General features: G+C 65.9%; 1 protein-coding gene across 21 annotated transcripts in view; it reads left to right on the top strand.

Annotated features, from left to right (window-relative positions):
• KIF1A (kinesin family member 1A) overlaps positions 1 to 26933 on the top strand; it is an 86898-nt gene that overhangs the window by 41573 nt on the left and 18392 nt on the right. For 11 of the 21 annotated variants that reach the window (XM_043462189.1, XM_043462200.1, XM_043462199.1 and 8 more), the window contains 21 exons: positions 782 to 857; positions 2877 to 2956; positions 3232 to 3338; positions 4275 to 4358; positions 6086 to 6266; positions 6337 to 6409; positions 6536 to 6629; positions 7317 to 7465; positions 8172 to 8350; positions 9603 to 9740; positions 16662 to 16780; positions 18693 to 18778; positions 19339 to 19477; positions 19590 to 19758; positions 19891 to 19981; positions 21360 to 21478; positions 22139 to 22194; positions 22979 to 23087; positions 23321 to 23387; positions 23571 to 23655; positions 26320 to 26425. In XM_043462189.1, the coding sequence (XP_043318124.1) occupies positions 782 to 857; positions 2877 to 2956; positions 3232 to 3338; positions 4275 to 4358; positions 6086 to 6266; positions 6337 to 6409; positions 6536 to 6629; positions 7317 to 7465; positions 8172 to 8350; positions 9603 to 9740; positions 16662 to 16780; positions 18693 to 18778; positions 19339 to 19477; positions 19590 to 19758; positions 19891 to 19981; positions 21360 to 21478; positions 22139 to 22194; positions 22979 to 23087; positions 23321 to 23387; positions 23571 to 23655; positions 26320 to 26425 (2307 nt within the window). Of the gene's footprint in view, positions 1 to 781; positions 858 to 2876; positions 2957 to 3231; positions 3339 to 4274; positions 4359 to 6085; positions 6267 to 6336; positions 6410 to 6535; positions 6630 to 7316; positions 7466 to 8171; positions 8351 to 9602; positions 9741 to 10425; positions 10684 to 16661; positions 16781 to 18692; positions 18779 to 19338; positions 19478 to 19589; positions 19759 to 19890; positions 19982 to 21359; positions 21479 to 22138; positions 22195 to 22978; positions 23088 to 23320; positions 23388 to 23570; positions 23656 to 26319; positions 26426 to 26933 lie in introns of all 21 variants that reach the window. The other 10 variants (XM_043462179.1, XM_043462187.1, XM_043462185.1 and 7 more) reach the window with 1 other exon arrangement.

Genomic DNA, 26933 nt, shown 5'->3' with positions numbered 1-26933 from the left:
TGGGGACGAGGCCATCTGATGGAGAGGTGGGAGGCGGGGGCTGGGGACCAGGCCGTCTGATGGAGAGGTGGGAGGTGAGGGCTGGGCACCAGGCTGTCTGATGGAGAGGTGGGAGGTGGGTGCTGGGGACAAGGCCATCTTATGGAGAGGTGGGGGCTGGGGACGAGGCCATCTGATGGAGAGGTGGGAGGCCGGGGCTGGGGACCAGGCCGTCTGATGGAGAGGTGGGAGGTTGGGGCTGGGGACCAGGCCATCTTATGGAGAGGTGGGGGCTGGGGACTAGGCCATCTGATGGAGAGGTGGGAGGTGGGTGCTGGGGACCAGGCCATCTTATGGAGAGGTGGGGGCTGGGGACGAGGCCATCTGATGGAGAGGTGGGAGGTGGGTGCTGGGGACCAGGCATCTGGTGGAGAGGTGGGTGCTGGGGACCAGGCATCTGATCTAGAGGTGGGAGGTGGGGGCTGGGGTCAATACCATCAGATGGAGAGGTGGGAGGTTGGTGCTGGGGACCAGGCTATCTGATGGAGAGGAGGGGGCTGGGAACATGACCATCTGATGGAGAGGGCACCAGGCCTCTGCCCAGCTCTGGGGTCTTGCACCCAAGGGTGCTCGTGTCCAGTGCAGGACATACCTGTCCCCTCTCATCCAGTGACCCCACACCGCTCACCGACGGCCCCACTGACCTGATCCCCAGTCAGGGGACCAGTCCCTCCGAGGGGCAGCTGGACTCACAGGCCAGATGCAGCCCTGTGTGGGTGCTGACCCCCACTCTGTCCCCCAGGGAAGCGCTGCTGGCCGAGATGGGAGTGGCCATGCGGGAGGATGGCGGCACCCTGGGGGTGTTCTCTCCCAAAAAGGTAGGAGCTGGTCCGTTCCCTGGGCTGCCCCAGCGTGGCCAGGGATGGAGGACCTGCAGCCCTCGGCAGCTGTCAGCTCCTGGGGGTGGGGAAGCAGGCTCCGGGGACCCTATTCCTTCCCTGAGTGGCCCCTCGCCACCCCCCCACCCCTGCTCACCGTGGGATGTCTCTGTGGTCTAAGGACATCCGAGAGGTCACTTAGCTGCCTGAGGAGTGGACTGGGCCCCTTAGGTTGGGGTGAGACTGGGTTCCTGAAACAGGGAGCCAGCACCCCCTCAGGAGCCTGCAGGGCAGGGCTGGGGGACACGAGCCAGGAGCCAGCCATCCTCTTGGAGGTTAGCTAAAGTAAGTCCACTGTCCCAGCAGACACTCCTCTTCAGCACCTAGTCCAGCTTGCCCATGGCCCAGGACCTCACATGGAACCGAGCCCCGCCCCCTGTTCCATAGCTCAGGTGGGGCAGAGCATGAGCACTGGGGAAAAGTCTCTGTGGTTCTAGGACGCAGACCTACCCTCCCCTGCCAAAGACTGCCAGACCCTTAGAGCCCTTAGGAGCCATGCTTCAAGCTCAGAAGCCCTCCTGGAGGCAGTGGCAGAGCGCTCTGGCCCCAGCACAGGATTCCTCAGGCCCTGGCCCTGCCACTTTGCTAGCGAGGGAGTGCCTGGCTGACTTTTTATCCCACAAAAGGGCTTCTGTGTTTGCCTGTCTTAGAGCTGGTGGCACATGAAGCCAGTGCTGTGCCGTTGGGGCCCCAAGGGAAGAGGAGAACGGGGCGCCCGTGTGAGGGCTTATCCCTCAGGGTGGCTGCTCCCTGGGAACAGGGCCGGGCCCCTCAGGCTGCGTCTGCGCCCCACCCACTAGCCTGGGGTACAGCATGTGTGGACGCCCAGAGGCAGGAGGGAGGGTGCCTAGGGACCTGGGAGGGGGGCAGTGGCACCCTGGGGGTGCTTCACATCTGTCCGGTAGGCCTTTAGTTTTGTTTGGGATTCATTGCCTGTGGAGGGGGGGGCGCCTGTCCATGAGAGGGGCGTCCTGTCCCTGGGGGGATGCCCTGGGAAGTGTGCAGAGCTGGGGTGCAATGCCCTCGGGGCACCACCTGCACAGTCTTTTGGCTTCATTGGTGCAGAGAGATTTGCTGGTGGCCTAGGCCTGGACTCTGCCCAGGAGGGGGCTGGCCCTGGAGACCCCCACAGACATCTCCTCTGGAGATGCAGACAGCCTCCTGGGAACGGGGTGGTTGGAGATGGTCTGTCCTGTGTCTGATGACCAGGCCTCCCTGGCCCTGCGCTGAGTGTTGGGGGCCCCATGGGGTCTGTTGTGAGGGTGTGGACAGCTGGCCCCAAAGAGCCAGGTGGGAAGCAGGAAGCTGTCCAGCCTCACCTTGCTGCAGAGTCCTTGCCAGGATGGGCTGGAGGTTGGGAAGCTGGAGGTCAGGAAGAGTTGGGGCCCAGAGACCCTGAGGGAGAGCAGAGGAGGAGAGGAAGGTGGGGCGGAGCCTGTCCCGGCTGCTCTGGGCGGGGTGGGCAGTGCTTAGACAGGGCTGCGGGGGAAGCAGTCCCCTTGGCTGGAAAGCGGGGGGCGTCCGACCCGGTTGGCTCACAGCCTCTCTGCTCCTCGACCTCCAGGGCCCGAGCCCCCCCGCCTGCACCCTCACCCCCTTCCTGGCTCCTGGGTCCCCTGGGGCCTCAGCCCCTGGGTTGGGAAGGGGGCCTGCGGTCCTGTTTCAGTGGAGGACCAGGCCCAGGCGCCACGGATTCCAGGCTTGCCCTGCACGTCCAAGTGCTCAGAGCTGGACTCCCAGCCCCTCCGGAGGTCCAGCGCCCCCGAGTGCTGCTCCCAAGGCTCCGGGGTCCCCATCAGAGTCTCCTCCCGTCCTCTCGGCCAAGATGGGGGACACTGTGTCCCCGCGAGGCCAGGCCTAGGGCTGGCAGTGGTCTGGTCCCGGGGAGAGAGAGGGCAGCGGGTGGCCAGGGCCAGGCTCCTGCCCCCCTCCAAGAGAGGTGACCCCCTGTCTCCCCAGACGCCACATCTGGTCAACCTGAACGAGGACCCGCTCATGTCTGAGTGCCTGCTGTACTACATCAAGGATGGGATCACCAGGTGGGGGTCGGCGGGGCGGGGCGAGGGGCAGGGCGCGGGGAGGGGCGGGGCGCAGGGAGGGGCGATGCTGCGGCCCCTCTGGGCGGGGCGGCTCCCCGCGGGCAGGCCGTGTCAGGGGTGTCCCCTGCGCCCCTACTCATGTGCTCTCCAGCCATTCTCTGTAAGGGCTGGGCATCCAGGAGGCTGCAGGGGGGGTGGGGTGGGTCGGTGGGTGGTGTCGCGGGTGGCATCGCGGGTGCGCTGGGCCTGTGGTCCTGACGGCCTGCTGCACGCAGGGTGGGCCGGGAGGATGCGGAGAAGCGGCAGGACATTGTTCTGAGCGGGCACTTCATCAAGGAGGAGCACTGTGTCTTCCGGAGCGACTCTCGCGGGGGAAGTGAAGGTACCACCCTGCCCCGCTCCACCCGGAGCTGCCGGGCATCAGCCCCGAGGGTCTGCTGGGTCAGCGCCCCCACCCCCATCTTCCTAGTCAGTCCTGGGAACCCCGATTCTAAGGGGGCTTAGACAGTTGGGCTGGGGACTGGGACTCCCTCCTCAGAGGGGGCCGGTTGGGGCAGTCACAGGCGGGAGGGCAGTGAGCCCAGGTCCAGGGACAACTGTTCTCAGGCCGCAGCTTGCTGCGGGCTGGGAGCGGCCATCTGTCCCTCTCCCCGGCCGGGCTGTCCTTGGGTGTCCGTCACCGCTGCCAGTCTCAAGCACGATCCTTCCTTTTTGGGGAGGTACCTGCTGTCCCAGCGGCCACGGCCCCCAAGCTCAGCGCACGCTCCCTGGTGGGCTCTGGCCAGCCTCGGGGCTGCAGACCAATGCCCTCTCTGTGACAGGGCCACCGCAGGGTAGTGGCCTTAAGCTGTGCTGAGGACACTGGTTCTCTCAGAATTCTGTCCCCAAAGCTCTCCCTGCCCTCGGGGGGTGGACACAAAGCCAGCAGGGGCTCTGGGGCTCCAGGACTGTCACTCCTGGAGACCCCGTAGGGCGGGATGGGTGCCTGGCGCGGCCACCCTGGCTCTGACTTGGGGCACAAGAGGCTCCCTACTGGGTATCACCTCCCTTGCCTGTGAGGGGCTGAGATGCCCCTCCGGCTTCTTTAAGGCCTAATCTTTAAGGCCTTAAGGCCTTTAAGCACTTTCTTTAAGGTGCTGCAGGGAGGAGGTGCCTGGGGGGCGCCTCACCTGGATGCCAGGTGGCCAGGTGGGTCGAGCCCCCCCCCCCAACCCTGAGTGCTTGCTGGACTTGCAGTGAGTCCAGTTCAATGGACTCAGACAGGGAAACAGCCAGGGTGATAGCCCCTCACGGTCCTCCTCTCTGCCCTGTCCTGTAGCTGTGGTGACCCTAGAGCCCTGTGAAGGGGCGGACACCTATGTCAATGGCAAGAAAGTCACAGAGCCCAGCGTCCTGCGGTCAGGTACAGTGGGGGCGGGGGTTGCCGCACTCCCCATGCCTGTGCACCCCTGCTCCCAGGCTGTGGGGCTGCAGGCACCTGGCCAGCCTGCAGGTGCCCTGGCTGCACCGTAGGCTCGGAGGTGGTGGGGTGAAGGCTGTTCACGGCGGAACTCCATGAGGGGCCCTGTCCCAGAGCTCTGGCGGGACAGAGGGGGGCCTTGGCAGAGCAGCCAGCGGGGCGTGGGCTGCACAACCCCCGCACCCTGGCCCCCTGGCTGGGCCTTGTGCTCTGGTGTTATAAAACAAGCAGGAGGAAGATGTATGTACACACACACGTGTATATACTGATGTATCTGTCTGTCCATCTACCGAGGGACTTACTCAATGGAATTGGCTCGGGAGGTGGTGGGGGCTAGACAGATGGGTCTGAAATCTGCAGGTGGAACTTTCTCCTCAGGGACATCTCTGTTTAGCTCTTAAGGCCTTTTCCCAAGGGGTGAGGCCCACCACATCCTGTGGATGGTCTCCTGTCCTAAGGTCACGTGACTGGAGGTGCCACCCCCAGCTACAGACGTTCCCTGGCAGTGCCTACATCAGTGCCCAAGAGCACCGCTGGGCTCCGCTCCCCAGACGAGCTGACACATGAGACGGACTGTCATATCACTGTGTCTGAGTGACTTTGCTAAGAATGAGGGCACTCTCCCTGGCTCCACTCCCCGGCCAAGCTGACACATGGACACACTGTCGTGTCACTGTGTCTCATGACTCTGCTAAGAACGAAGGGACTCTCCCTCTGCCCCAGCTGGGGTTGCAGACGGGACACCCCCAGCCTGACGTCCAGACCTCCCTGGCTGCTCCAAACAGCCCTCCCTGCCTTTGTGGTCCTGGGATGCTTTGAGGGGGTACGCACCACACATCTGGACTCAGGGGCCTCGTGAGGCCACCCATGGCCGGCGTCCTTGCTTGGTTGAGCCAGGCAAGGGCAGGTCCAGAGAGCAGTTTCTGTCTCCCTTGTTGCTTCAGGATCGGTGCCCGAAGGCTCGGGGCAGGGCCTGGGCTGGGAGGGGAACGGAACTTGGGGGCTGGAGGAGCCGCCTGCAGGCTGGGGGCCTCCTGGGGAGTGGGATTGAGCCGGGTTTGCAGGCCCCAGAGGAGAGCTGTGATTCCTGGATAAAGTCAGAAGGAAACTAGGCGGTTCACAGAGAACCCTGCCTCCAGGCAGGATAGTCCCTGGACAGCTGGCACAGTCCTGGGGGCACTTGTGTGCCCGGGAGGGTCCTGCCGGCAGGGTGGAGCTTGGCTCTGGAAACCTGCTGGCCCCTGCTCTGCTGCCATCCAGGGGACGGCCGGGAAGGGAAGTGCCTGGCAGAGGGGCCAAGCCCAGCCCTCAGATGGGGGGTGCCAGGCCCAGGGCACGGGGCAGGAGGCCAGGCTGGCCTGGGAGTGGCACGTACGGGGTTGTGGAGAGGATGGGATGGTGGAGACGCCCCACGACTGTGCGGAAACGTCACTGCTGCTGGGAGGGGCGGGGCCCAGGGAGGATCCGGGGAGCCTGAGGAGGCGTGTTCAGGTCCTGGTGGGAGGGGGACGCTTGGTGCAGGCGGCAGTGGGCTGGCTCCGGACAACTGGGGGCGCCCCGGGGAGGGTGACGCTGGGACGCCGGGGGGGATTCCTCTCCTTTCCCCTCCCCTCCCCCGAGGCCCCTCAGACCAAAGGTTCTCCAGCTCCTGCCTCGGCCCTGTCCCCCAGGAAACCGCATCATCATGGGCAAGAGCCACGTGTTCCGGTTCAACCACCCGGAGCAGGCGCGGCAGGAGCGCGAGCGCACGCCCTGCGCGGAGACGCCGGCCGAGCCCGTGGACTGGGCCTTCGCCCAGCGCGAGCTGCTGGAGAAGCAGGGCATCGACATGAAGCAGGAGATGGAGCAGAGGTGGGCGGGGCTGCCCCTCCGGGTCCCCCGCCGCCATCCGCCAGCCCACATTCACCCTCGGCTCTTGCAGGCTCCAGGAGCTGGAGGACCAGTACCGTCGGGAGCGCGAGGAGGCCACCTACCTGCTGGAGCAGCAGCGACTGGTGAGGCGCCCCCACTCAGGTCCCCGCTGCCCCGCCGGAGCTGGCGCTGGGTGGGGCCGCGTCCGGAGGGGAGGGCCCCAGGGGCCTGGTCTCCGCGTGGAGCCACAGGCGCACTTCTGTGCCTAGGACTACGAGAGCAAGCTGGAGGCCCTGCAGAAGCAGATGGACTCCAGGTACTACCCCGAGGTGAACGAGGAGGAGGAGGAGCCGGAGGACGAAGGTGAGGAGGCGGGCCGGGCCGGCCTGGGGCTGGGGAGGGGCCTCCCCGCAGGTCGGCTGGCCCGGGCCTTTGCCCCGGGGTCCCTGGTCTGCAGGCAGGATTTGGGAGGCTGTGCTGCAGCAGGAAGGCACCTGTGCACACACGTGCAGTTCTGGGGCAGGCAGCCTGGAGCACGCGGAGGATAGTGCAGGGTCCCCTGCGGGCACCTTGCATCCACCTAGCCTGTGCTGCTGTAGCGGCGCTAGTGCTCGTCCCTGGACAAGGTCTCTGCGCCGTTTCAGAGCGTTTCCTTGGGTAGCCCACCGCTGACCGCAGCTGCCGGGCGGAGGACCACCCGCAGGCAGGGTTCACGTCCCGCACGGCCTCCGGTCAGCTGGTTGGCCCCTTGGGCGGATGAGACCTGGCCGCCCTTGTCTGGACTCGTCTATCTGGGGGTGGAGGGTGCCAGGCCGCAGCCCGTCCTCCTGCCCCAGCCCCACCGCTGCTCCGAGCCCTCGCTGAGCTCCGGCCTGACTCTCAGGCCCCTCGCACTCATGCCGGGGGCGCGGCGGCCGCCGTGGGGCCTGAGGGCTGCTCCCTGAGGCCGGTCTCCCTGTCCGACCCCTTTCCGAGCACCCTAGAGAGTTGGTGCTACCCTGGGGGCCTGAGCCCCCGCCCCGCATCGACTGGGCCCGCCTCTCCGCACAGTCCAGTGGACGGAGCGGGAGTGCGAGCTGGCGCTGTGGGCCTTCCGGAAGTGGAAGTGGTACCAGTTCACGTCGCTGCGGGACCTGCTGTGGGGCAACGCCATCTTCCTCAAGGAGGCCAACGCCATCAGCGTGGAGCTCAAGAAGAAGGTGGGCCAGCCGCGCCATGCCCCCGTTACGCCCATTCCCCGCCCATGCACGCCACGCCCACGCCCATGCAGCCACGCCCTCGCCACACGCATTTCCCCGCCCGTGCACGCCACGCCCCTGCCACGCCCTCCCACACCACGCCCCTTTCGCACTACCCCACGGCGCACACGCCACGCCCACGCAGCCACGCCGATGCCACGCCCCCACCACGCCACGCCCACGCAACAGGCCTGACACGCTCCCTCATGCTGCACCCCCGCCCCGCCCATTCCCCACCTATGCACGCCCCGCTCGTGCCACGCCTTCGCCACGCACGCCACAGCCCCTAGCAGGCCATGCCACACCACGCCACGCCCCTTCCACGCCACACCCCTTCCACGCTACGCCCCCACGGCACGCCCATGCCACGCCCCCACCACACCAGCCACGCCCCCACCACGCCGTCTGCACCTCGAGGGCACTCTTCCAGCCCAGTAGGACTCCCAGCTGAGCGGCTCTGCCTCTCTACCAGGGAGGCGAAACGCCCCTGACCTGTACCCCTAGGAGGCTGGGTGGCTGAAGGGAAGCCTGCACTGACCAAGGCCGGCGCGTAGGCAGGCCGGAGCGCGGGCGAAGTGGAGCTTCCTCTCCAGCCGCGGGAAAGAGGCTATTCCGAGGCCGGGCTCCACCTCCAAGGGGCTAACGGCGTCATCTTCACCGAGCACAGGTCCAATTCCAGTTTGTCCTCCTCACGGACACACTCTACTCCCCACTGCCACCTGACCTACTGCCCCCGGAGGCTGCCAAGGACCGAGAGACTCGCCCCTTCCCGCGCACCATCGTGGCCGTGGAGGTCCAAGACCAGAAGAACGGGGCCACCCACTACTGGACGCTGGAGAAACTCAGGTGCATGGGAAGCGGAGTGAACGCGGGATATCAGGCAGCTAGTTTTCCTGTTTCAGTTTCTTTTTAAGTCAGAAGAAAGTACATAGGATCCAGCCTTATTAAAGAATCTGTGTTCTGCTCTGGCAAAGCCAGGCTGAAGTTGGCGGGTGAGGTGCTGGGGGGAGGAAGGCAGGGGCTCCTCTGCCTTGGGCGGAGCCTGGGGGTGGCGGAGCAGGGCGGGGGTCCCTGGAGGACTGCCGGTCTGCCTTCTGCTCTGCCTCCAGGGTTCCACGTGCCCACCCTGCCGTGCGTGGGCCTGACTTTTCCTGGGTGAAGGTGACTGGGCAGGGCTTTGCCATGGGAGAAAAGTTTACTGTTGCTCAGCTTCCCCTGGAAGGAGGGACACCTGCACGCAGGGGAGGTGCAGGGCCTTCAGGGACGAAGCAGGGGTCTCACTACGGCCTCTTCGAGGCGTTCGTGGGCACAGCTGGACAAGGCGAACAGGGACGACTGGCCGGTTAGAACAGCACTGGAGACTTGGGGCAGGGGCTGCCTGGTGGCCTGGCCCCGCACCTGAGGTTAGGGCAGGGGAGCTGGCTGGTTGAGTGGGCTTGGGCTGGGTAAGGGAGTCTTCACTGTGGGGGAAGGGTCTCCTCAGGTAGTGAGGCCCCAAAGATGTCAGAACACTGTGAGACACAGAAAATGAAGAACACAGACGCACTCACATGTGCAGCCACGCATGTTCACACACGTGATCCCGCTCATCTTCAAACACAGGCCCACTGGCACTCACATACCAACCATGTATGTTCCCAGGCACACCTGCCCCTTCCCTGTCCTCCAGGCTGCGGCCCCTCCTGGGAGATGAATGTCCCCCCAGGTCCTTCCTGTTGCACCTGGGCCCCCGAGGGATATTTCCCTCGGAGGTGTTTCTCTCACAGCTTGCTGGTTTTCCAGGGTGATAACTTCGGAAATGCCTTGTTCCTTGTGTCCTGTCACAACTTGCCCTTCGCTCACCAGCTCCCAGGGCTCCGTGCCCGAATCCGGGTCCCCCCCACCCTGGCTGGTCCCAGCCCTGTCCCCTGCTGACACCCTGCAGCTGTCCCTGGGGTTAAGAGAAGTGTGTGGTGAATGTGTGTTGCACTGCAAGCCCCTTGCTCATGGTCAGCCGATTCTAAGGACCATGGAGGGAATGTCCAGCAAACCCACTTGAGCTGAGGGCAGCCCTGAGCAGGACGCTCTGCCCGGGCCCATGCTGACCTCTGCCTTGCAGACAGCGGCTGGACCTGATGCGGGAGATGTATGACCGGGCGGCCGAGGTGCCCTCCAGCGTCATCGAGGACTGTGACAACGTGGTGACCGGAGGAGACCCCTTCTATGACCGCTTCCCCTGGTTCCGGCTGGTGGGCAGGTGGGTGTCTGCCTCCGGACCGGGCTGAGAGGCTGGGAGAAGACTGGTGGGTGACTGGGAGGCTGGTGGGTGGCGAGGGCCTGGGCCCTGGCCCTGACCCGAGGCGGGTGCTGACCCTCTTCCATCCCGAATCCCCTGCCTTGGTCCTCTCTGGGCTGAGTCCCCCCGTCATCCTCTCCACACACCAGCGGGCCCTGATGGGGAGGGGGTCTCCACATTGCCACCCACCCCCGCTTCGGGGCTGTAGCCCTCAGGCGACACCTGTCCACGGGTGAGAGTGTGAGGCTTGGTCAGGCCTTCTGGGCCACTGGTGGGGCGTGAGCGGGAGGCAGGGCAGAGTGCTCCCAGAGCCCAGAGTCTGTGCCTGCTGTCCCCTGGCTCCTGGGCTGGGGGGCTGCACCCAGCCCCTGCCCCCCACGGGGCGTGGATTCTGAGGCTTCAACATGACCACGGCCTCGGCCACACCCGGCCAGGACCACACCTGCCGGGACCTTCCAGAACCTTCCGGGGCTGCACACTGGCCCCATGGGCGGGCGTGCGTGTGTGTCCACGCCTGGGGACGGCACGCCCTGGGCCACCTCGGCTTTGGAGGCGGTGCCCGTGGAGGTCTGTGTGTCGGCCGCCCGCCCCGCCGCCCCTGAGGAGCCGGTGTTAACTTCTCTCTGTCTTGTCGCACTAACCCCAGTTCAGTCGTCTCTGGCTGCAACAGCTACCCTCTTCTCAACACATGCATGAGCGAGCGCATGGCTGCTCTCACCCCCTCCCCCACCTTCTCGAGCCCCGACTCCGACGCCACCGAGCCTGCCGAGGAGCAGAGCGTGGGGGAGGAGGAGGAGGAGGAGGAGGAGGAGGACCTGGAGGACGACGTCTTTCCGGAGCACGTGCTGTGCGACGGCCGGGACCCGTTTTACGACCGGCCCCCCCTGTTCAGTTTAGTAGGAAGGTTGGTGAGGTTGAGGACGGCATGCTGGGAAGGAACCAGCTCTTTTGCACAGGAGCACTGCTGTGGGCACGGTGGACCACCGGCAGGGCGCCGCCCTGGCGCAGGGGGCAGGCAGGGGCTGGCCTCCCCCGGGGAGCGAGTGAGGCAGCGAGAGCGCCCCTGGCCGTCCTGGGGAGGCCCAGCCCGGGAGGGTGGGGGCCCAGTGACAGAGGAGGCAGGACGCCCCGGGGCACAGGCTCCACACAGGGGGGCCTGTCTCTGCCAAGAGGCCTCCGGAACCCCAAGGAGAGCCCCCACCCCCATGCAGGGGCCTCAGGATGATTTGGAAAAGTGGCGGCAGGCATCCTTGCACCCCTCGCCCACCAGCCGAGGCCGCTGTCCCTCCTTCTGCTGTTTTCCAAAAGAGATGGAGGGTCTGGATGTGCTCCCAGTGCCGCCCCCGTCCCCCATCGTGGGAAGAGGAGCAGAACCTGGAGGAAGCCGTTGGGGGACAGCAGGGGGGACGAAGGAAGGGCAGAGCCTGGCAGTGGGAGGGCCTCCCTCTGAAGCCCTGGGCAGCCTGGCTTCTCTCCGAGCCAGTCTCCATCTAAGATAGAGAACACCTCATTCGTCCTGGCCTTCAAGCCATCAACACTGGAGACAGCGCCCCTGGCCTTGTGCCCTCCAGGGAGGTGTCCTCTGTGGAGGGGAGGCAGTGATTAACGGTTTTAGACAGGAGGCAGACCAGGTCCAGGAGGGGGCGCGGGGCTCGCCCTGCAGGCAGATGGGCCAAGTATAGTCCGTCTGTTTTTATCACCGTGGGACAGAGATGAGAGAGAAAGACCTAGAAACCTAGCTGTAGAAGTAGAAACCTTGGCTCACAGAGACTGAATTTACACATTCTGTCTGCAAAGGTGGAAGTGAGCTTTAACGGCAACCTTTGTAGGAGCCTGGGATTGCTTCCTGGGCTAGGCCGAGGGAAGGTTTTGGAAGTCTTAACCTTGGAGCACCAGTGCTGGAAGCTGTGCCGAGGCTGGCCCCCAGATAACGGGGTTTGTTCTGGGAGCCCTTGGGTGCAGCTGCTGGAGTGGAAGCCCCTCTGGTTCCTCTGGGAAGGAAGCAGGCTCTCTCGAGGGGATCGTGGGTTTATTCTGACTCAGTCTCCCTGAGCGGGGGCTGTTGGCCCCCTGGCTCTCTCCTGAGATGCCCCAGTCCAGCTTCCTGCCCCAACGACCTAAGGGAAGGTGTGACCCCTGGGGCTGGCTCCACACAGGCCTCTCAGAAAGCCCGGCCACGCAGGCCAGGGCTGCCGGGTGTCAGGCAGACGTGGGGTCACTGGGAGAAACGGGGGTGGGCTCTTGCAGTCTCAGCCAGAAAGAGCTGGGTCCTTCCGACACTCCCCCTGTGATCTGGGATGTTACGAAAACAACCAAAACCAAAGCCGCGCGAGAGTCCAGCTCCCCACGCGGCCGTCTGCGAGGGGCTTCATTTGGAAACGTCCTGATTTTTCTGGTTTGGCAAGAATTGGCTTTTCCCGCGCAGCAGCTGTGCAGGCCCAGCCCCGAGGAGGACCCGTGTGTGGTTCCCTTTATCCTTCTGGTAGCCGCTGGCTCTCTCTCCAAAGCTTAAGCGAAATTGGGGCTCCCACTCTTGCCTCCCTCCGGAAAGGCTTCCGTGGCCCCAGCATGCGTCTGCACCTCACCAATCTCGTGGTTAGCGCTGCCTCCTCCGCTCCCCCACGCTCCGCCCCGGCCCCCACCTCTGCCGCCCCCTCTGTCTCCGGCGGGTCTCAGCCTGCTTCAAGGTGCCCTCGCTCCCGAGCACGGAGTCCCGGCAGGGGCCTCCCCCGAGTCCAGGGTCAGCCTGTGTGCCGTTGCGCTGGGGGGTGGGGTGGGCCGGCCCAGGGGGAGGAGGTGGGCCTGTGGGCTCAGTCTCCCCCATGGTCCTCCCCGCCTGGACCTTGGCTCTCAGAAGGGGGCTGGGCAGGGGAGCCGCAGAGAGAGGAGGGTGAGGGGCTGACCATCTGGGATGGACGGTCCCGGGGAAGGAGGACAGGTGCCCCCCGAGTGTAGGATCCAGGACGCTGGGTGGAAAAGCACTGACCCGCCGTGTCGCTCTGCGCTGTCTGGGCCGGCGAGGCCGAGCTCCCAGCCCCCAGCCGGGTGTGCTCTGCGGGCCAAGCCGCTCAGCACAAATCGTCTCCAGCAAGGCGCTGGGCCACCGTGTGAGGGTGGGCGTGCCATGGCCGGCGGGGCCTCCTGACAGGGCTGGGCTGCTCCGGCCCCCGGGGTGGTGGGAGCTGCTGTCCGCTTGGGCGTGTGGAGGGCCCAGCCTCTACCCCTTGGACCCGCCCTCTCCCGTCCCCGTCACTCGGGGTGGGCCTGGGGTCTTCCCGCCCCCTGCCCTCGAGGCTGGTGCTGCCACCAGGGGCAGTGGCTGCCAGGTCGGGGGTCCCTTCGGGGTGAAGGCGGTGTCATCATCACAGGGCGAGGGGCAGTGAGGAGGACAGAGGGTCCCGCAAGGCCGCCATGCCCTCTGGAAGCCCTCGCCCAGGGCTGCATCTGATCTGTGTGCGAACCCGCCTGGTGCCCCTGGGGGTGTGGGGACCAGCCCTCCCACGGCCGGCAGTGAGGTTCAGAGAGGGCGGCGAGTGTGGCCGTGGACTCCAGGCGTCTTTTTCTTTGTAAAACCCCAACCTCCAACCACGGGGGCCCTCAAAGCCCCCAGCCCTGCTGTTTACGATACCCTAAGCATGTGGGTTTTCTTTCCTTTCCGACATGAGGAAATCCCGTGAGATCGGGAAAGACTTGATTTACCTAACGAACCTTAAATAAGCCGCTGGGCGATGGGGCGCCGTGCCCACAGCTGGGAGCTGTCCTGGAGCCAGCCTGGGGTCCCGCCCCAGCCGAGCGTCTGCTCCCAGCCTTGCTGTCCTCGGGCCTCCGTCTCCGCCTGCGAGATGGGGCACGGAAGCCGTGGTTCGCCAGCCTTAGCACCCCCGCTTAGACCTCCGGTGCTGTGTTTGAGCCCCTAGTTCCAGCCGTTGGTCCAGCTGAGGCATGCCGCTGGGGAGGGAGCCCCAGCGTCCGTGTTGAGGTGTGAGGAGAGGAGACCCCGGCTGCCTGCCGCATGGTGCTGGGGGCTCCAGCGCCAGCCCCGGTGGGCTCGCAAGGGCTGTCATGCAGTTTCTCCCCTGGAGCTTTCAGTGGCAGACTGCCAGCGGGGTGGTTTGAGCCTTAGGACTCATGGGGTGCGGCCCCCTTCGATGCGTGGGCCCCGTGGCAGGAGGCGCCCCGGGAGACCGCAGTGGGCATGTGCAGCCGCGGGGCCCTGGGGGAGCGGGGACACTCGCCTGCCACGGGCCTGCTGTGACTGGGTTGGCCCGGCCCCGTGCCTCGGACTGCCTAGGGCCTGGCCTCCGTGGGCGCAGGAAGGAGGAGGGCTGACCTCCTTCCCCCCCTCACCGCCCCTCGGGGTGGTCCTGGGTCCCCTGCAGGGGTCTGCGAGAAGCCACTGGAGCCGGGAGCCAGCGCCCAGGGACTGCCCCCTGAGCCTTCAGGAAGCAGCCCCGGGCCTGGCGGGCCCTCCTGGCTGGTGGCCCTCGGACAGCCTGACACTCTGCCTCGGGAAGGCATCGTGCCCTCAGTAGCCCACCACCCAGGTGGCATGCCTCCCCGTAGGTCCTCCTGTGGGTCCCTGCAGGGTGCAGGGGGTGGGCAGGCCTGCCCCCCACCCTGGCGCCTGGGGCTCCCAGAAGTCTCCCGACCCTGCTTTCTGCAGCAGGCGGTGCCCAGGGGCTGGCAGGGCTGAGGGCAGCGCTGATTGGGCCCCGCAGCTGGGGGCTGCCTCACCCAGCCCCCTCAGCCCTCTGGGGCAGGGGAGGGCAGCTGGGCCTCGGGGGAGTGGAGCCGGCTCTGTGCCTGTCCCCATAGCTCGAGTCCTGGCCCTGCACTTCCCCTTCTGGACCCCATGACTTGGTTCATTTCACAGTTGCCCCCTCCCACCCCCAGTTTCCATCAGAGAAGCTGGGCCAGCAGCCCAGGTGCCGGGGAGGGGAGGCCCCCACCGTCCCGCCCGAGGTGGGTGCTGGCCGATGCCCTCTGCGATGTGGGCGAGGCCTTCTGTTCGGGCTCCAGCATCTCTTGCTGGCTTCTGCTCGCCTGTGTGGTGGCCGGGGGCAGTGGGCCTTGGCGCCCGCCCCCGTCGGGGGAGAGAGCACCGAAGGGAGGGGCCGTGGGGCTCCCTCAGAGATGGTGCTCTGCTGGGGAGGGGGCTTCCGCCTGCCGGAGGGCAGGGGGCCACGGTGGTAGGCCCTGGGAGGCCCCACCCTGGGGCTCCTGGGGCCTGGCTTAGCCTTCGGGGGCCCAGAAAGCAAAACCAGTCAACAGAGGTTGGGCCTACTGGTAAATTTGGGCCAACGGGGAGAGCTGTGCAGACAGCAGCCCAGAGGCTGAGACGTGGTAGCCTTGCACAGAGATGGGAGCAGACGGGGGCGTGAGGCCAGAACGGGGCGGGGCCCATGGCAGGGGCTGGGGCACCTGTTGGATGCAAAGAGCTTGGAGGCCGAGGTGGGTGGGGCCTGCTCGGGTCTCAGGTCCCCTCTGGCAGCCGTGGAGGCCGGGGTGGGGGTGGTGCAGGGGGAGAGGGCGGGAGGCCAGGGCTGATGGGCTGGTGATGGGTTTCAGAGTCTCGAGGCAGAGCTGAGGGACGGGCTAGGATGGTGTGCAGAGTTCTGCCTTGCAGCGGGGGAAGGCCGGCGGTGGCCAGGCTGGGAGCCGACCGGAGAGGGGACACAGGGCCTGGAGTCAGGGCCCTGGGGACAGCCCCGCCCCCACCTGCGGCCATGGGGCATCCAGAGCAGGGACTCCAGCCTGGATGAGGGGCGGGGCGACGGACAACGCACCTCTCCTCCTATCCCCCAGCGCCCCCACCCCACCCAACCAGTGCCCAGACTGCCACCTCAACTGACCACACCTTGTCCCCACCTGGGCCCCCTCACCCCCCCTGCACTTCCTCCCCAGCACCTCCCACCATCCGGCTCCAAATCCTGCCCCTCCCCCAGGACCACACCCAGAACTCCCCCAATGCCGGAGCTCAGGGTTGCCGGGTCTGTGCCTTTGGGCTGGAGTGGAGGGCAGAGCAGGGCTGGAAACCAGGGTGCTCCCTCCAGGAGGACACACCTCAAGGAGGGCATCCCTCAAAGAGGGCCCCCCCCAGGAGGACATACCCCAAAGAGGGCACGTCCCCAAGGAGGGTGTTTCCCCCAGGAGGGGGTGTACCCCCAAGGAGGGCTTCCTGAACAGAAGGGAGTGGTGCTCATGCCAGCCTGCCCACCCGCGGAGCAGCACAGGCTCCGTCCTCCACGGCCCGTGAGATCCTGCAGGGTGGCCGGCTCAGGGAGGGGGTGCCACGGGTGACGTGGCCTCTGGCCCGCCTGTCTTGGCACTAGCTGGGCGCACAGCTGAGCTGCCGGGAGAGGGGGGCTCTGGGCCCTGGGGCTGGTGGGGCCGTGCCAGGCAGTACTGCAGTGTCTGGGGCATCCTTGGGGCTCCGTTCAGCCCTCCTCCCGGGCCCTGGCTGACGTCATGGAGCTGTCACCGCTTGTGTTCCTGGAGAGGCTCACAGGGAGCCCTGAGCCGTCTTTCGCCATCTGAGGCCCTCTGTGGGGTCTGCGAGTGTCAGGGGCCCCCGGGAAACGGGCAGGGGAGACGGGGGGCATCGGCACCAGTGTGAGGGTTGTAGGTCAGCGAGGCGGTCCCCGGTCGTCATCCTTGAAGCAGGCTGAACCCTCCTCCTCGCTGTCCTCCGCGTCCTCCCACCCCTCTGCCCTGTCCGCTGCTGCCCGCCCTGCCCTGTGCAGCCCCTGCCTGCCCCCCGCCCTGGCTGCCCCCGCCTGGCTGCCCGCCCCCTCTGCTTTGCAGTGTCGTGTCTTGCGCCCGCCCTGCCGCCTCTGCCAGGTGCCCGGCGGGTGGCCCTGACCACGGCCTCTCCTCCCCCAGGGCCTTCGTGTACCTCAGCAACCTGCTGTATCCCGTGCCGCTGGTGCACCGCGTGGCCATCGTCAGCGAGAAGGGCGAGGTGAAGGGCTTCCTGCGCGTGGCCGTGCAGGCCATCTCAGGTGCGTGCAGGCAGCCTCCCCCACAGCCCCGGCCTCCTCCGTCTCTCCCTGCAAGAGAAGCCCTGCTGCCCGGCGCTCAGCTCGGGCTCCCGGGGCTCCTCCTGGTCGGCTGGGGCCTCCAGGGCCGTGCAGGCCGAGCCGGGGGCTGTCTGAGGCCCCTCTGGCTCGGGCCCCCCCACCAGGCGGCCTGCAGATGCAGCCTAGTGCAGAAGTGCGCCCCAAGCCCCCACCGTAGTCTCAGCCCCAGGAGGGGTGCGCACACTCCGGCCCTTGGTCCCCCAGCCTTCCCGAGTCCCTAGCACGGCCCCCTCTGGAGCGCATGGCTGCTCGGGTGCTGACCTGTGTCCCCAGAGGCCGTGAGCCCCTCCCTACCGCTGGCCAGCTGGTCCAGCCCCCCACTGAGAGGCAGATGCCCCTCACTGCCCAGTCCCCTCCCGTCCGCCCCTCTGGGTTGGGGGCAGCCTCCCAAGGGAGGGCATCGGGTTTGCTGGGTTTGCCCCTCTGAAAGTGGGTCCTCTGTGAAGCTTCTTAGACAGGAGTGTGGAGAGATACTTGAAGGACTCATGGGGAACTGCTGGGCTGGAGGGTCCCTCTACTGCAATAGCCAGTCTTCCCTTCTCCACCTCCAGCCCCCAGCGCCTCCTCGGGCCTCTTTCTCCGCTCCCGAGGCTTGGCCTGGGCACCATGGGTGCCCCGTGTCGGCTGCAGAGGGCCAAGGCTGGGACAGGGAGGTGCGGAGCGTGAGCAGCGCAGGTGGCCTGCTCTCCCAGTGGGTGGCCCGTGTGTGTGCACTCTGGATGTCTGGACCCCTGTGCCGGGTTCTCGCTTCCCCATGATCCCAAGCACTCTCCCCAGCTCCTCCAGCTGTGTGACCATGGTGCTTCGGCCCCTGGGGATGCGGCTGAGAAGGGGGAGGCTGGGGTGGGCTGGCTTTAGGAACGAGCCAGGTGACAGCGATGCTGGGGCATCCACTGCTGCCTTCCTCCCCCGAGGGGGGCCCAAGCCCTCTGGGTGCTTTGTCCTCCCCGGTCTCTTCCTGGCCCTTCCTGACCCCTCGGCCCCTGTACAGCGGGTCCCACCTGGCCGGCCGCTTCATAGACAGACAGGTTGGTGCTGTCTGTTTGGGCCGGACCCGACGTCCCCCGTGTGGTGGCTGAGCTGGAGGAGACGGCCACCCCTGCCCCTGTCCCCCCGCCATGGCAGGGGCCCTCCTGCGCACTTGCCCTGGGCCGCCCTGAGCGGTGGTGGGGTAGAGCCCTGGGCCCTCGGGCAGCCGGGGTGGATGCCTTGGTGGTGTTTGCACCCCCACAGGGCCCCAGAACAGAGGGTCAGAGCCGCGTGGCATCTGTGAAGTCTCCTGCAGCGGCACCTAGCCAGAGTGGCTGGAGTTGGGGGCTGGGGGCCTGGAGGGGGCAGAACTGGGGGCCTTCAGGCGGCGGGAGAGGGTTTGGGTTTTGTCCCAGATGGTAGGCAACCCTGGACACCGGGGAGAAGCGGGTGTGAGGGCATGTGGGGTGTTGAGTGTCCAGCTGCGTGACGGGGGGAGGGGAGAGGGGTGGGGGGGTCCAGAGGCGCCTGGGTTCTGCTGCAGCGGCTGAGTCTGGGGTCAGGACATGGCGGGGGGGGGGGGCAGAGGTAGAAAGCTTAGCCCTGACAAGGTGGCTTTCACGGCCCCATCGGCGTGGCCGTGCCGACGACATGGCTGCCGCTGGGCCATGGGGCAGCGGAGGCCGGTGGTCAGGGTGCCCGGGACATGCCCTGGTCATTCAGGACTGCTCGGCCATGTCTGGGATCCCCCAGGCGGGTTGGAGCCGCACCTGGTTCCCGCATCCCCTCCTCCAGCACTCAGAGTGGACGTCCTGTCCCACCTGGGGACACGCTGGGCCTGACCCTCTGCTCCGTCCTGTTTCAGCCGACGAGGAGGCCCCTGACTACGGCTCCGGCGTCCGCCAGTCTGGAACAGCCAAAATCTCCTTTGACGACCAGCATTTCGAGAAGGTAGTGGGGTGGCCACGGATGCCACCGGATGGGCCGCCAGCCAGGCAGGGCCTCGGGGTGGGGGAGGACGGCGTCTTCCTCGCAGGCGCCCTTCCTGCTCTCGGGCGGCAGGCCTGAGCGGGGAGCTCCCAGGCTCTGCCTGAACCGTTGTGCTCTGAGGCCTTGGGCCCAGGACCCCCGAGTCATCCCTCTCAGAGGGGCTGTCAGTGCTGGGCCTCACAGGAGGGGCACGGGGCGTCCGGCAGAGCAGAGAGGGCCCGGGGTGGGGGCGGTGGGGGAGCCTGGCTGGGCCCTGAAAGCCGCTGGGAGAGTCTCTACATCGGGGCAGGGGGCGGAGCTGAGGAAGGGGGCGGAGCTGAGAGAGGGGTCCTGGCTGGGGTGGGGGCGGAGCTGAAGCCGAGTCGTGTCCCACCTTCCTTTCCCGCTGCGTAGACTGACAGAGGCACTCAGAGCCTGGGGAACCTAGGGCTAGGGAGGAGTCCGCCCGCGGCAGGGGCGGGCCTGGTGGGCGCTCAGGGTCCCTGGCCGTGCTCTGTCCGACCCCGCCCCCGCCTGCACAGTTCCAGGCCGAGTCCTGCCCCGGGGTGGGCATGTCCCGCTCAGGGACCTCCCAAGAGGAGCTGCGGATCGTGGAAGGCCAGGGCCAGGCCGCAGACTCTGGGCCCTCAGCCGACGAGGTCAACAACAACACCTGCTCAGGTGGGTCCCTGCTGCCCACCTCTTGGCAGGCACACGTGCTGCAGGCCAGTCCCCGAGCCCACACTCAGCCCTTTGGGTCCCTCCACGCCCCTCTGCCCTTGGCTCCCAGCAGCGGTGACCCCGGAGGGCCTCCTGGACAGCCCCGAGAAAGCCGCCCTGGACGGGCCCCTGGACGCCGCCCTGGACCACCTCGGCCTGGGCAGCACCTTCACCTTCCGCGTGACCGTCCTGCAGGCGTCCAGCATCTCTGCTGAATATGCCGACATCTTTTGCCAGTTCAAGTGAGCCTCATACCCAGGCTGTGCGGGTGGGCCTTGGCAAGGCGCGGGCGCAGGGCACCTGGTGGCCCCCTGGAGGCTGGGGTGCCCGTGCCCAGGTCCCACACCCACCAAGCATCTCCTCCCGGTTCGCAGCTTCATCCATCGCCATGATGAGGCCTTCTCTACAGAGCCCTTGAAGAACACAGGGAGGGGCCCCCCGCTGGGCTTCTACCACGTCCAAAATGTACGTCCTCAGGGCCCCCGTCCCCCTGCCGTGACCCGCCCCTCCCGGGGCCCCAGCTCTGCTGGCCTCCCTGAAACCCCCGAGGTGCTTTCACTCGGTCACACCTTCTCCCTCTCCTGAGCACCAGCCCTGGGCTGGGCGTGAGGACAAGGGCCTTGGGCACCAGGTGGGGGTGAGTGTGCTCCTGCTGGGCAGTAGGGGCTTTGGGGAGCTTAAGGCTGGGGGTGGGAGCAGCCCAGAGCCCCACCGAGGGCCCCTGCAGCAAGCCTCGGTCGGATGTGGATGTGAAGGGTCTGGGGGCCCAGGGAGGCCACCCTAGCTTGGTCCTGGGGATGAGGTGGGGCAGGGTGTGCGGAGGGCCGTGGGGTGCCCAGGCAGAAGCTGGAGAGGCCAGGGAACCCCCAGCCCGGGAAGAACTGGCAGACGGCGGGGACACGGTTCAACCCACAACTCGAGCCAGGCTGTCAGGAGAGCAGGGGACTGTCTGCTGTGAGGTGGGGAAACAGGGCCCTGACGGAAGCCGCTGGGTCGCAAGACCTCGGGGACCCAGCAAGTGTGAGTTGGATCTGAGCTGTGGCTGTGCCCTGAGCAGCCACCCCGGCCTGGCCCAGCAGGGCCCTGTGGACTGTGGCCCATCCTGCCCCTCGGGGACGAGGGGCTCCGGTCATCTCTAAGCCAGGGAGGCAGGGCCGGCTCTGCCAGGGCGCTGCGTGGGTTCCTTCCCTGGCAGCCCAGCAGGGCCCCTCAGCCCAGGGGCTTTAACCAGGGGCTGCCTGCCTCTCAGCCCCTGAGGCTTAAGTCCGAGAGCCCGGTGGGCTCCAAGCTCCCTCTGAGGCCATGATGAGAACCAGTTGCCACTTCTCTCCCTGGCTCATAGATGGCCACCTTCCCCGGTATCCTCACGTCACGTCCCGTGCGGGCCTGTGCCCAAGTGTCCCCTTCCTACGAGAACACTGGGCCTGTGGGGCCCCCAGTGGCCTCATTCTAGCTCGATCGCCTCTGTGGAGACCCCTCTCTGACACACGTGCTGACAGTCAGGCTTCAACACGTGGGATGTGGGTGGTGGGGGACACAGTTCACCCCACACTGACGGGCGAGTGGACGAGAGCCCAAGCGCGGTCTGGCCGGGTCGCAGAGGCCCGTCCTGCAGCTCTGCCATCTGAAAGAGCAGCTGAGCCCAGGGGCCCTCAGCCCGTCAGTCCTGTGGGAGAGCCCGCGGGCCGGCCCGCAGTGGCTGGTCCACAGGGTGTGTGGAGGAGCAGGCTGGGTGGACCCAGGCGAGGTCAGCCCCGGGCTCTGCGGTCTGGGCCTGGGGTGCCGGGTGCTCCGTGGAGGCCGAGCTCTCCCCTCCTGACTCCCTGTGCCGCCCCCTGACCAGATCGCAGTGGAGGTGACCAGGTCCTTCATCGAATACATCAAGAGCCAGCCCCTCGTCTTCGAGGTCTTCGGGCACTACCAGCAGCACCCGTTCCCGCCCCTCTGCAAGGACGTGCTCAGGTCAGCGGGCTGGGGCTTTTCGCCTCCGGGCCGGCAGGCTTGACCTGCACCCTGGACGGGCCTGGTGTGCTGGCTGTGGAGCCTTGTGGCCCCCCGACACCTTCCGTCTGAGGCCGGACATGGAGCGGTCAGAGACGGCCCCGCAGGGCTGAGGAGGGGTCTTAGAGGGTCACTGTCAGAACCTGGGCCTGGCCGTGTTCCAGAGCCCAGGGAAGCCACGCGGGGCTGGCTGGGGCGACCCCCTGCCCTGCTCCTGAGTCCTCCGCCCCCCCAGGCAGGATGGGGGTGACTGGCCCTGCTCCTTCCCCTGCCTGGGGCTCTCAAGGTGGGTTCCCGCTGAGCCCCCCGTGTGTGGGGACAGCAGCCCAGAGGATTGGGGGCAGTGCCACCTCCAGGCGCCCTCTGTGCTGATGTGCGGGACCCAGGGCGAGTGTCGGCAGAGCAGGCCGGAGGGGCTGGTTCCAGGGCTCACCTGTCCTGGGGAGGGGAGAGGCCTGCCTGGATTCCTGGGGCCTCGTGGGGCCTCCCGGGGGGTCCTGAGTTCTAGGGTGCCCCTTCCCCGGCTGGCGGAGGCCTGAGGTCAGGCCTTTCCCAGGCCCCGTGGGAGAGGCACTGGCCTCTGGTCACTCACGGTCACTCTCCCCATCTCTGTCCCCACAGCCCCCTGAGGCCCTCACGCCGCCACTTCCCACGGGTCATGCCGCTCTCCAAGCCAGGTAGGCGGGGCTCTCCCTGGCGCAGGGTGCCCGTGTGGGCCGGCCATGCTTGGCCAAGTGTAGTCCTGCAAGGGCGTCCCTGCCCCCTAGCCTCCTGGCACCTCCCTGCCCCCCCCGCTGGCCCTCTGGGGCACCCACAGAGTCAGGGCTCCCTTCCAGAGCAGGGGCCACAGAGGGACATCTGGGAGGCTGCCCGCGGCTGGGGATGAGGGCCGGGGGCTCCCTGGGGGGCTGGGCCCTGTGAACTGAACCTGCAGGACAGACACTGTCTGAGAGGAGGCAGGCTCGGAAGCTGCTTCCTGGGGGGAAGGCTGGAGGTGGGCGAGCCCAGGAGGTCCCTGGAGGAAGGGCCCTGGGAGGTCAGCTGCGCCTGGCACCCAGAGCGGAGGGGCTGTGGGCAGAGGTGGCTGGGCACACGGGGCACAGAGCCTGTGTGTTGGGAGTGGCCACACGTCTAGGGCGGTGGGGTCCAGGGCCTCTGTGCTGGAAGCAGGTGCTTGGCGTGGCCGAGGGGTCCCGGGCAGGTCGTGGGGCCTCAGAGCAGGCGTGGCTCCAGCCACTGGGGCTTCGGGCTCCTCCCGCCTGGCACAGACAAGCCTGCAGTCACGCCCGCCCCCCCAGGGGTGGTGGCCGAGGCCTGTCTGTGCCCTGGGGTGGAGCCCGCCAGTCTTCCCCGTGGAGGGCGGTGTCCTTGCCGCTGCTGGGGGTCTGCTCCCTGCCTCCTCTGCGCAGCCTCACCCACGAGTGGCCTGTTTGCACCCACATCTCCTCTCTGTCCCCCCAGTGCCGGCCACCAAGCTCAGCACACTGACGCGGCCCTGCCCAGGGCCCTGCCACTGCAAGTACGACCTGCTGGTCTACTTCGAGATCTGCGAGCTGGAGGCCAACGGCGAGTGAGTCCCGAGCCTGTGCTGCCCGCGCGGGGTGGGGCAGGGGTCCGCGGGAAGTGCGGGGCCAGGAGGGGCCTGGGGCAGCGGGTGGTGTTCCCCTGCCCTCTGCTCTGCTCCGGGGGGCCGGCCGGCTGTGCAGTGCGTGCGGGGCGGGACCGGGGTCTGTGGGACCCTGTCTGTGCTGTGGGCGCGGGGCGGGGCCGGGCACGCCCTCAGCCCTGCCGCCTCTCTTCCAGCTACATCCCGGCAGTGGTGGACCACCGCGGCGGGATGCCGTGCATGGGGACCTTCCTGCTCCACCAGGTGCGGAGACCTCGCTGCCCCTGCCCCGCCCACCCTGCCCCTGCCCCGCCCATGCCCCTCCCCTGCCCGCCCCTGACCCGCCCCGAGCCCCGCCCCTTCCTGCCATGCCCCGCCCCGCCCCGAGCCCCGCCCTCGCCTGGCCTTCCGCTGTCTGACCGTGCGGTCTCTGCCTGTGCCCGGCAGGGCATCCAGAGACGGATCACGGTGACCCTGCTGCACGAGACGGGCAGCCACATCCGCTGGAAGGAAGTGCGGGAGCTGGTGGTGGGTGAGTGAGGGCTCACACAGGTGGGAGCAGCGCAGGCGCCCGGCTCAGCCCCAGACCCGGCCCTGCCCCTGTTGCTGTGTGGTTTTGGCTGAGTCACTTAACCTCTCTGTGCCTCACCCCTCACCTGAAGAGAAGCGCAGGGACTCAGGCGATGATTCCAGACTTCTATTTAATCACCGCGTTAGCTTCCTAGGGCTGTTGTAAGGAAGTCCCGCACTCCAGATGGCTTGAAAGCCCAGAACTTGGTCCTGTCGTGGTTGTGGATAAGGCCTGTGATGAGGGTGTCAGCAGCTTGGCCATGCTTCCTTGAAGCCCCAGGGGAGGTCCTTCCTCCGCCTCTCCAGCTTCTGGTGGTTTGTGGGGAGCCCTTAGCTTGTGGACGCGTCACCCCAAACTTCTGTCTTCACGGGGCCTGGATGCTTAGATGAGGGCCCACCGGTCCAGCATGACAGCGTCTCACCTCCTCACATCTGCCAAGCACCTGTTTGCACACGAGGTCACGTTCTGAGGTTCTGAGGGTCAGGACCACAACATGTTGTTTTGAGGGGACCCAATTCAGCTCCCAGAGAGTGCCAGGTCTTAGATGCTTTCCATCTGTAACTTCCTGCCGTGAACTCTTCCACCTTGGAAATGTTCCCTTTGCTGACTCTTTACGAAGAATCTGTTTTCCCAGGTTCTGTTCAAAGACTGGGACCACCATCCCTCCCAGGATGGACCACTGTCCGTCCTTAGCGTGAAGCCGCCTCCCCACCCCACTGCCCTGGAGCTAAGGGACCTCCGAGGCCTCGCCCCGGGCGTTGCTGTGGCCAAGGGCATCAGCTCGAGCACGGTGTCCCTGGGACTGGGGAGTGGCTCTGAGCGGGTAGCAGCAAGGATGTGACGGGGCCCGTAGTCCTGCGTCACTCGGTTAGGATCGTAGATCGCGGGGTTCTGACGGCCCCAGGACAAACGTTTCATTTGAGATGTTCCGTGTCTTATTTCCACACAAATCAGAACAGCAGAACAAACGCACACACCCCTATTGCAGATGTGGTCTGGGGGAGAGGCCCAGTGATTCCTTTCTGACTTAACAAAGAAAACTCAGTACTACTTGTTTATTCCTTGAGGAGGCAGAGTGATCAAATTAACCATCACGATAAGCGTAAGAAGATCCCCTGGAGGAGGGTATGGCAACCCACTCCAGTATGCTTGCCTGGAGAATCCCACGGACAGAGGAGCCCGGCGGGCTACAGCCCATGGGGTTGCACAGAGCCGGACACGCCTGTCTGACTAAGCACTTGCACTCAGGGGCGAGAAGTGGGTAACGGAGGCACCAGGAGGGAGTCGTGACTCGTGGCGGTTCTGGTGCCTTTTATAGACAGAGTCACCCCGTGCCCCCACCACAAGTACAGGCATCTTAGAGGGCTCTGCTGGAAATAGCCCTTGCAAGGAGACATTTTTGACTCAGTGTTTCTCTTCTTTTTCTTAAGTATAAAAAGAGAGGAAACATTGTTTCCTTCTCATCTTGCTAAGATGTCCTTTTCCAACTAGTAGGAGGGCCTGTGGGTTCCAGGCTGGGTGATTGGAACCTATCAACTGGGGTGGGGAGATATTGCAAGTTATTTATGGCTGAGAAACTGAGAAGCTCTGAACTTGGGCTGCGAGAAGACGTCCACTGACAGGCAGCGCCATGGGTAGCAGTCACTAAATTGTGTCCGACTCTTTGTGACCCCGTGGACTGCAGCACGCCAGGCTTTCCTGTCCTCACCATCTCCTAGAGCTTGCTCAAATGCATGTCCATTGAGTTGGTGATGCCATCCAACCATCTCATCCTTTGTCGTCCACTTCTCCTTTTGCCCTCAATCTTTCCTAGCATCAGGGTCTTTTCCAAAGAGTCGGCTCTTCATGTCAGGTGCTTCAGCTTCAGTATCAGTCCTTCCAATGAATATCCAGGGTTCATTTCTTTTAGGATTGACTGGTTTGTTCTCCTTGCTGTCAAAGGGACTCTCAGGAGTCTTGTCCAACACCACAGTTCAGAAGCATAGATTCTTTGGTGCTCAGCCTTCTTTATGGTTCAACTGTCACGTCCATAGATGACTACTGGGAAAACCATAGCTTTGACTGGATAGGCCTTTGTCAGCGGAGTGATGTCTCTGCTTTTTAATACGCTGTCTAGGTTTGTCATAACTTTTTTCCCAAGGAGCAAGCGTCTTTTAATTTTGTGGTTGCAGTCACCATTCACAGTGATTTTGGAGCCCAGAAAAATAAAATCTGCATTGTTTCCACTTTTTCTTTATCTATTTGCCATGAAGTGATGGAACCAGTTGCCATGATCTTGAGTTTTTTGAATGCTGAGTTTCAAGCCAGCTTTTTCACTCTCCTCTTCCACCCTCATCAAGAGGCTCTTTGGTTCCTCTTCACTTTCTGCCATTAGGGTGGTGTCACCTGCATATCTGAGGTAGTTGGTATTTCTCTCAGCAGTCTGGATTCCAACTGCAGAGCCTGCATGGGCCTCCCTGCGCCTCTCAGTGTTGCCTTTAGCTGGGTGCCCCTGTGGCCATGTGGGCAGCCCTATGGCACGGCCTCGTAGCCGGAAGCTCCTGCCCAGGCAGAGGTGGAGAGCGGGGACCTGGCGCCCACCTGCCCTCCTGGGAAGTGACCAGCGGCCCACCCCCCTTCCCGCAGGTCGCATCCGAAACACCCCGGAAACGGACGAGTCCCTGATAGACCCTAACATCTTGTCACTCAGCATCCTCTCGTCCGGATACATCTGCCCGGCCCAGGACGACCGGTGAGTCCGCTCGGGGTCGGTGCTGTCTGGAGGAGGGCCTGAGTCAGGGCCCGGGGTGTGTTCTCAGCCCCCCACCTGGCCTGCCCGGCTGCGCAGGGCCCTGAGCTCTCCAGGCCTTCTTTCTGGCCCTCCAGGAGGTGGTGCAGGGAGGGACCCGTGGCCATGTGGTCCCCTGGCGAGCTCGCTCACCTGATGGAGGGGCACGTGGGCGTGGCTGGCGGAGGAGCCGGGTCCTGTCCTCAGGACTCTCGTGGGCGGGAGGCAGCATGGGGCAGTGGGCAGATGAACCGGCCGGATTTCCCAGCCACGCTGCTGCAGGCACATGTCCTGTTTGGCAGGCATCCTCCCTGCGGCCCAGGGTCCTGGAGGAGCTCAGGGTTGAGCCGGCCGGTGGTCTGGCATCCCGGGGTGGGGGTGTGCCCAACGGCATGGCTTGGCACACGCTCTTCCTCACTGGGTTTGCTGGGCTCGGGGGTTTTGGGGGAGAGGCCTCTGGGGGCCAGGCTGG

Source organism: Cervus canadensis, chromosome 2 (assembly GCF_019320065.1).
Source record: "Cervus canadensis isolate Bull #8, Minnesota chromosome 2, ASM1932006v1, whole genome shotgun sequence".
NCBI lineage: Eukaryota > Metazoa > Chordata > Mammalia > Artiodactyla > Cervidae > Cervus > Cervus canadensis.
This window is presented reverse-complemented; position numbering and strand designations above follow the sequence as displayed.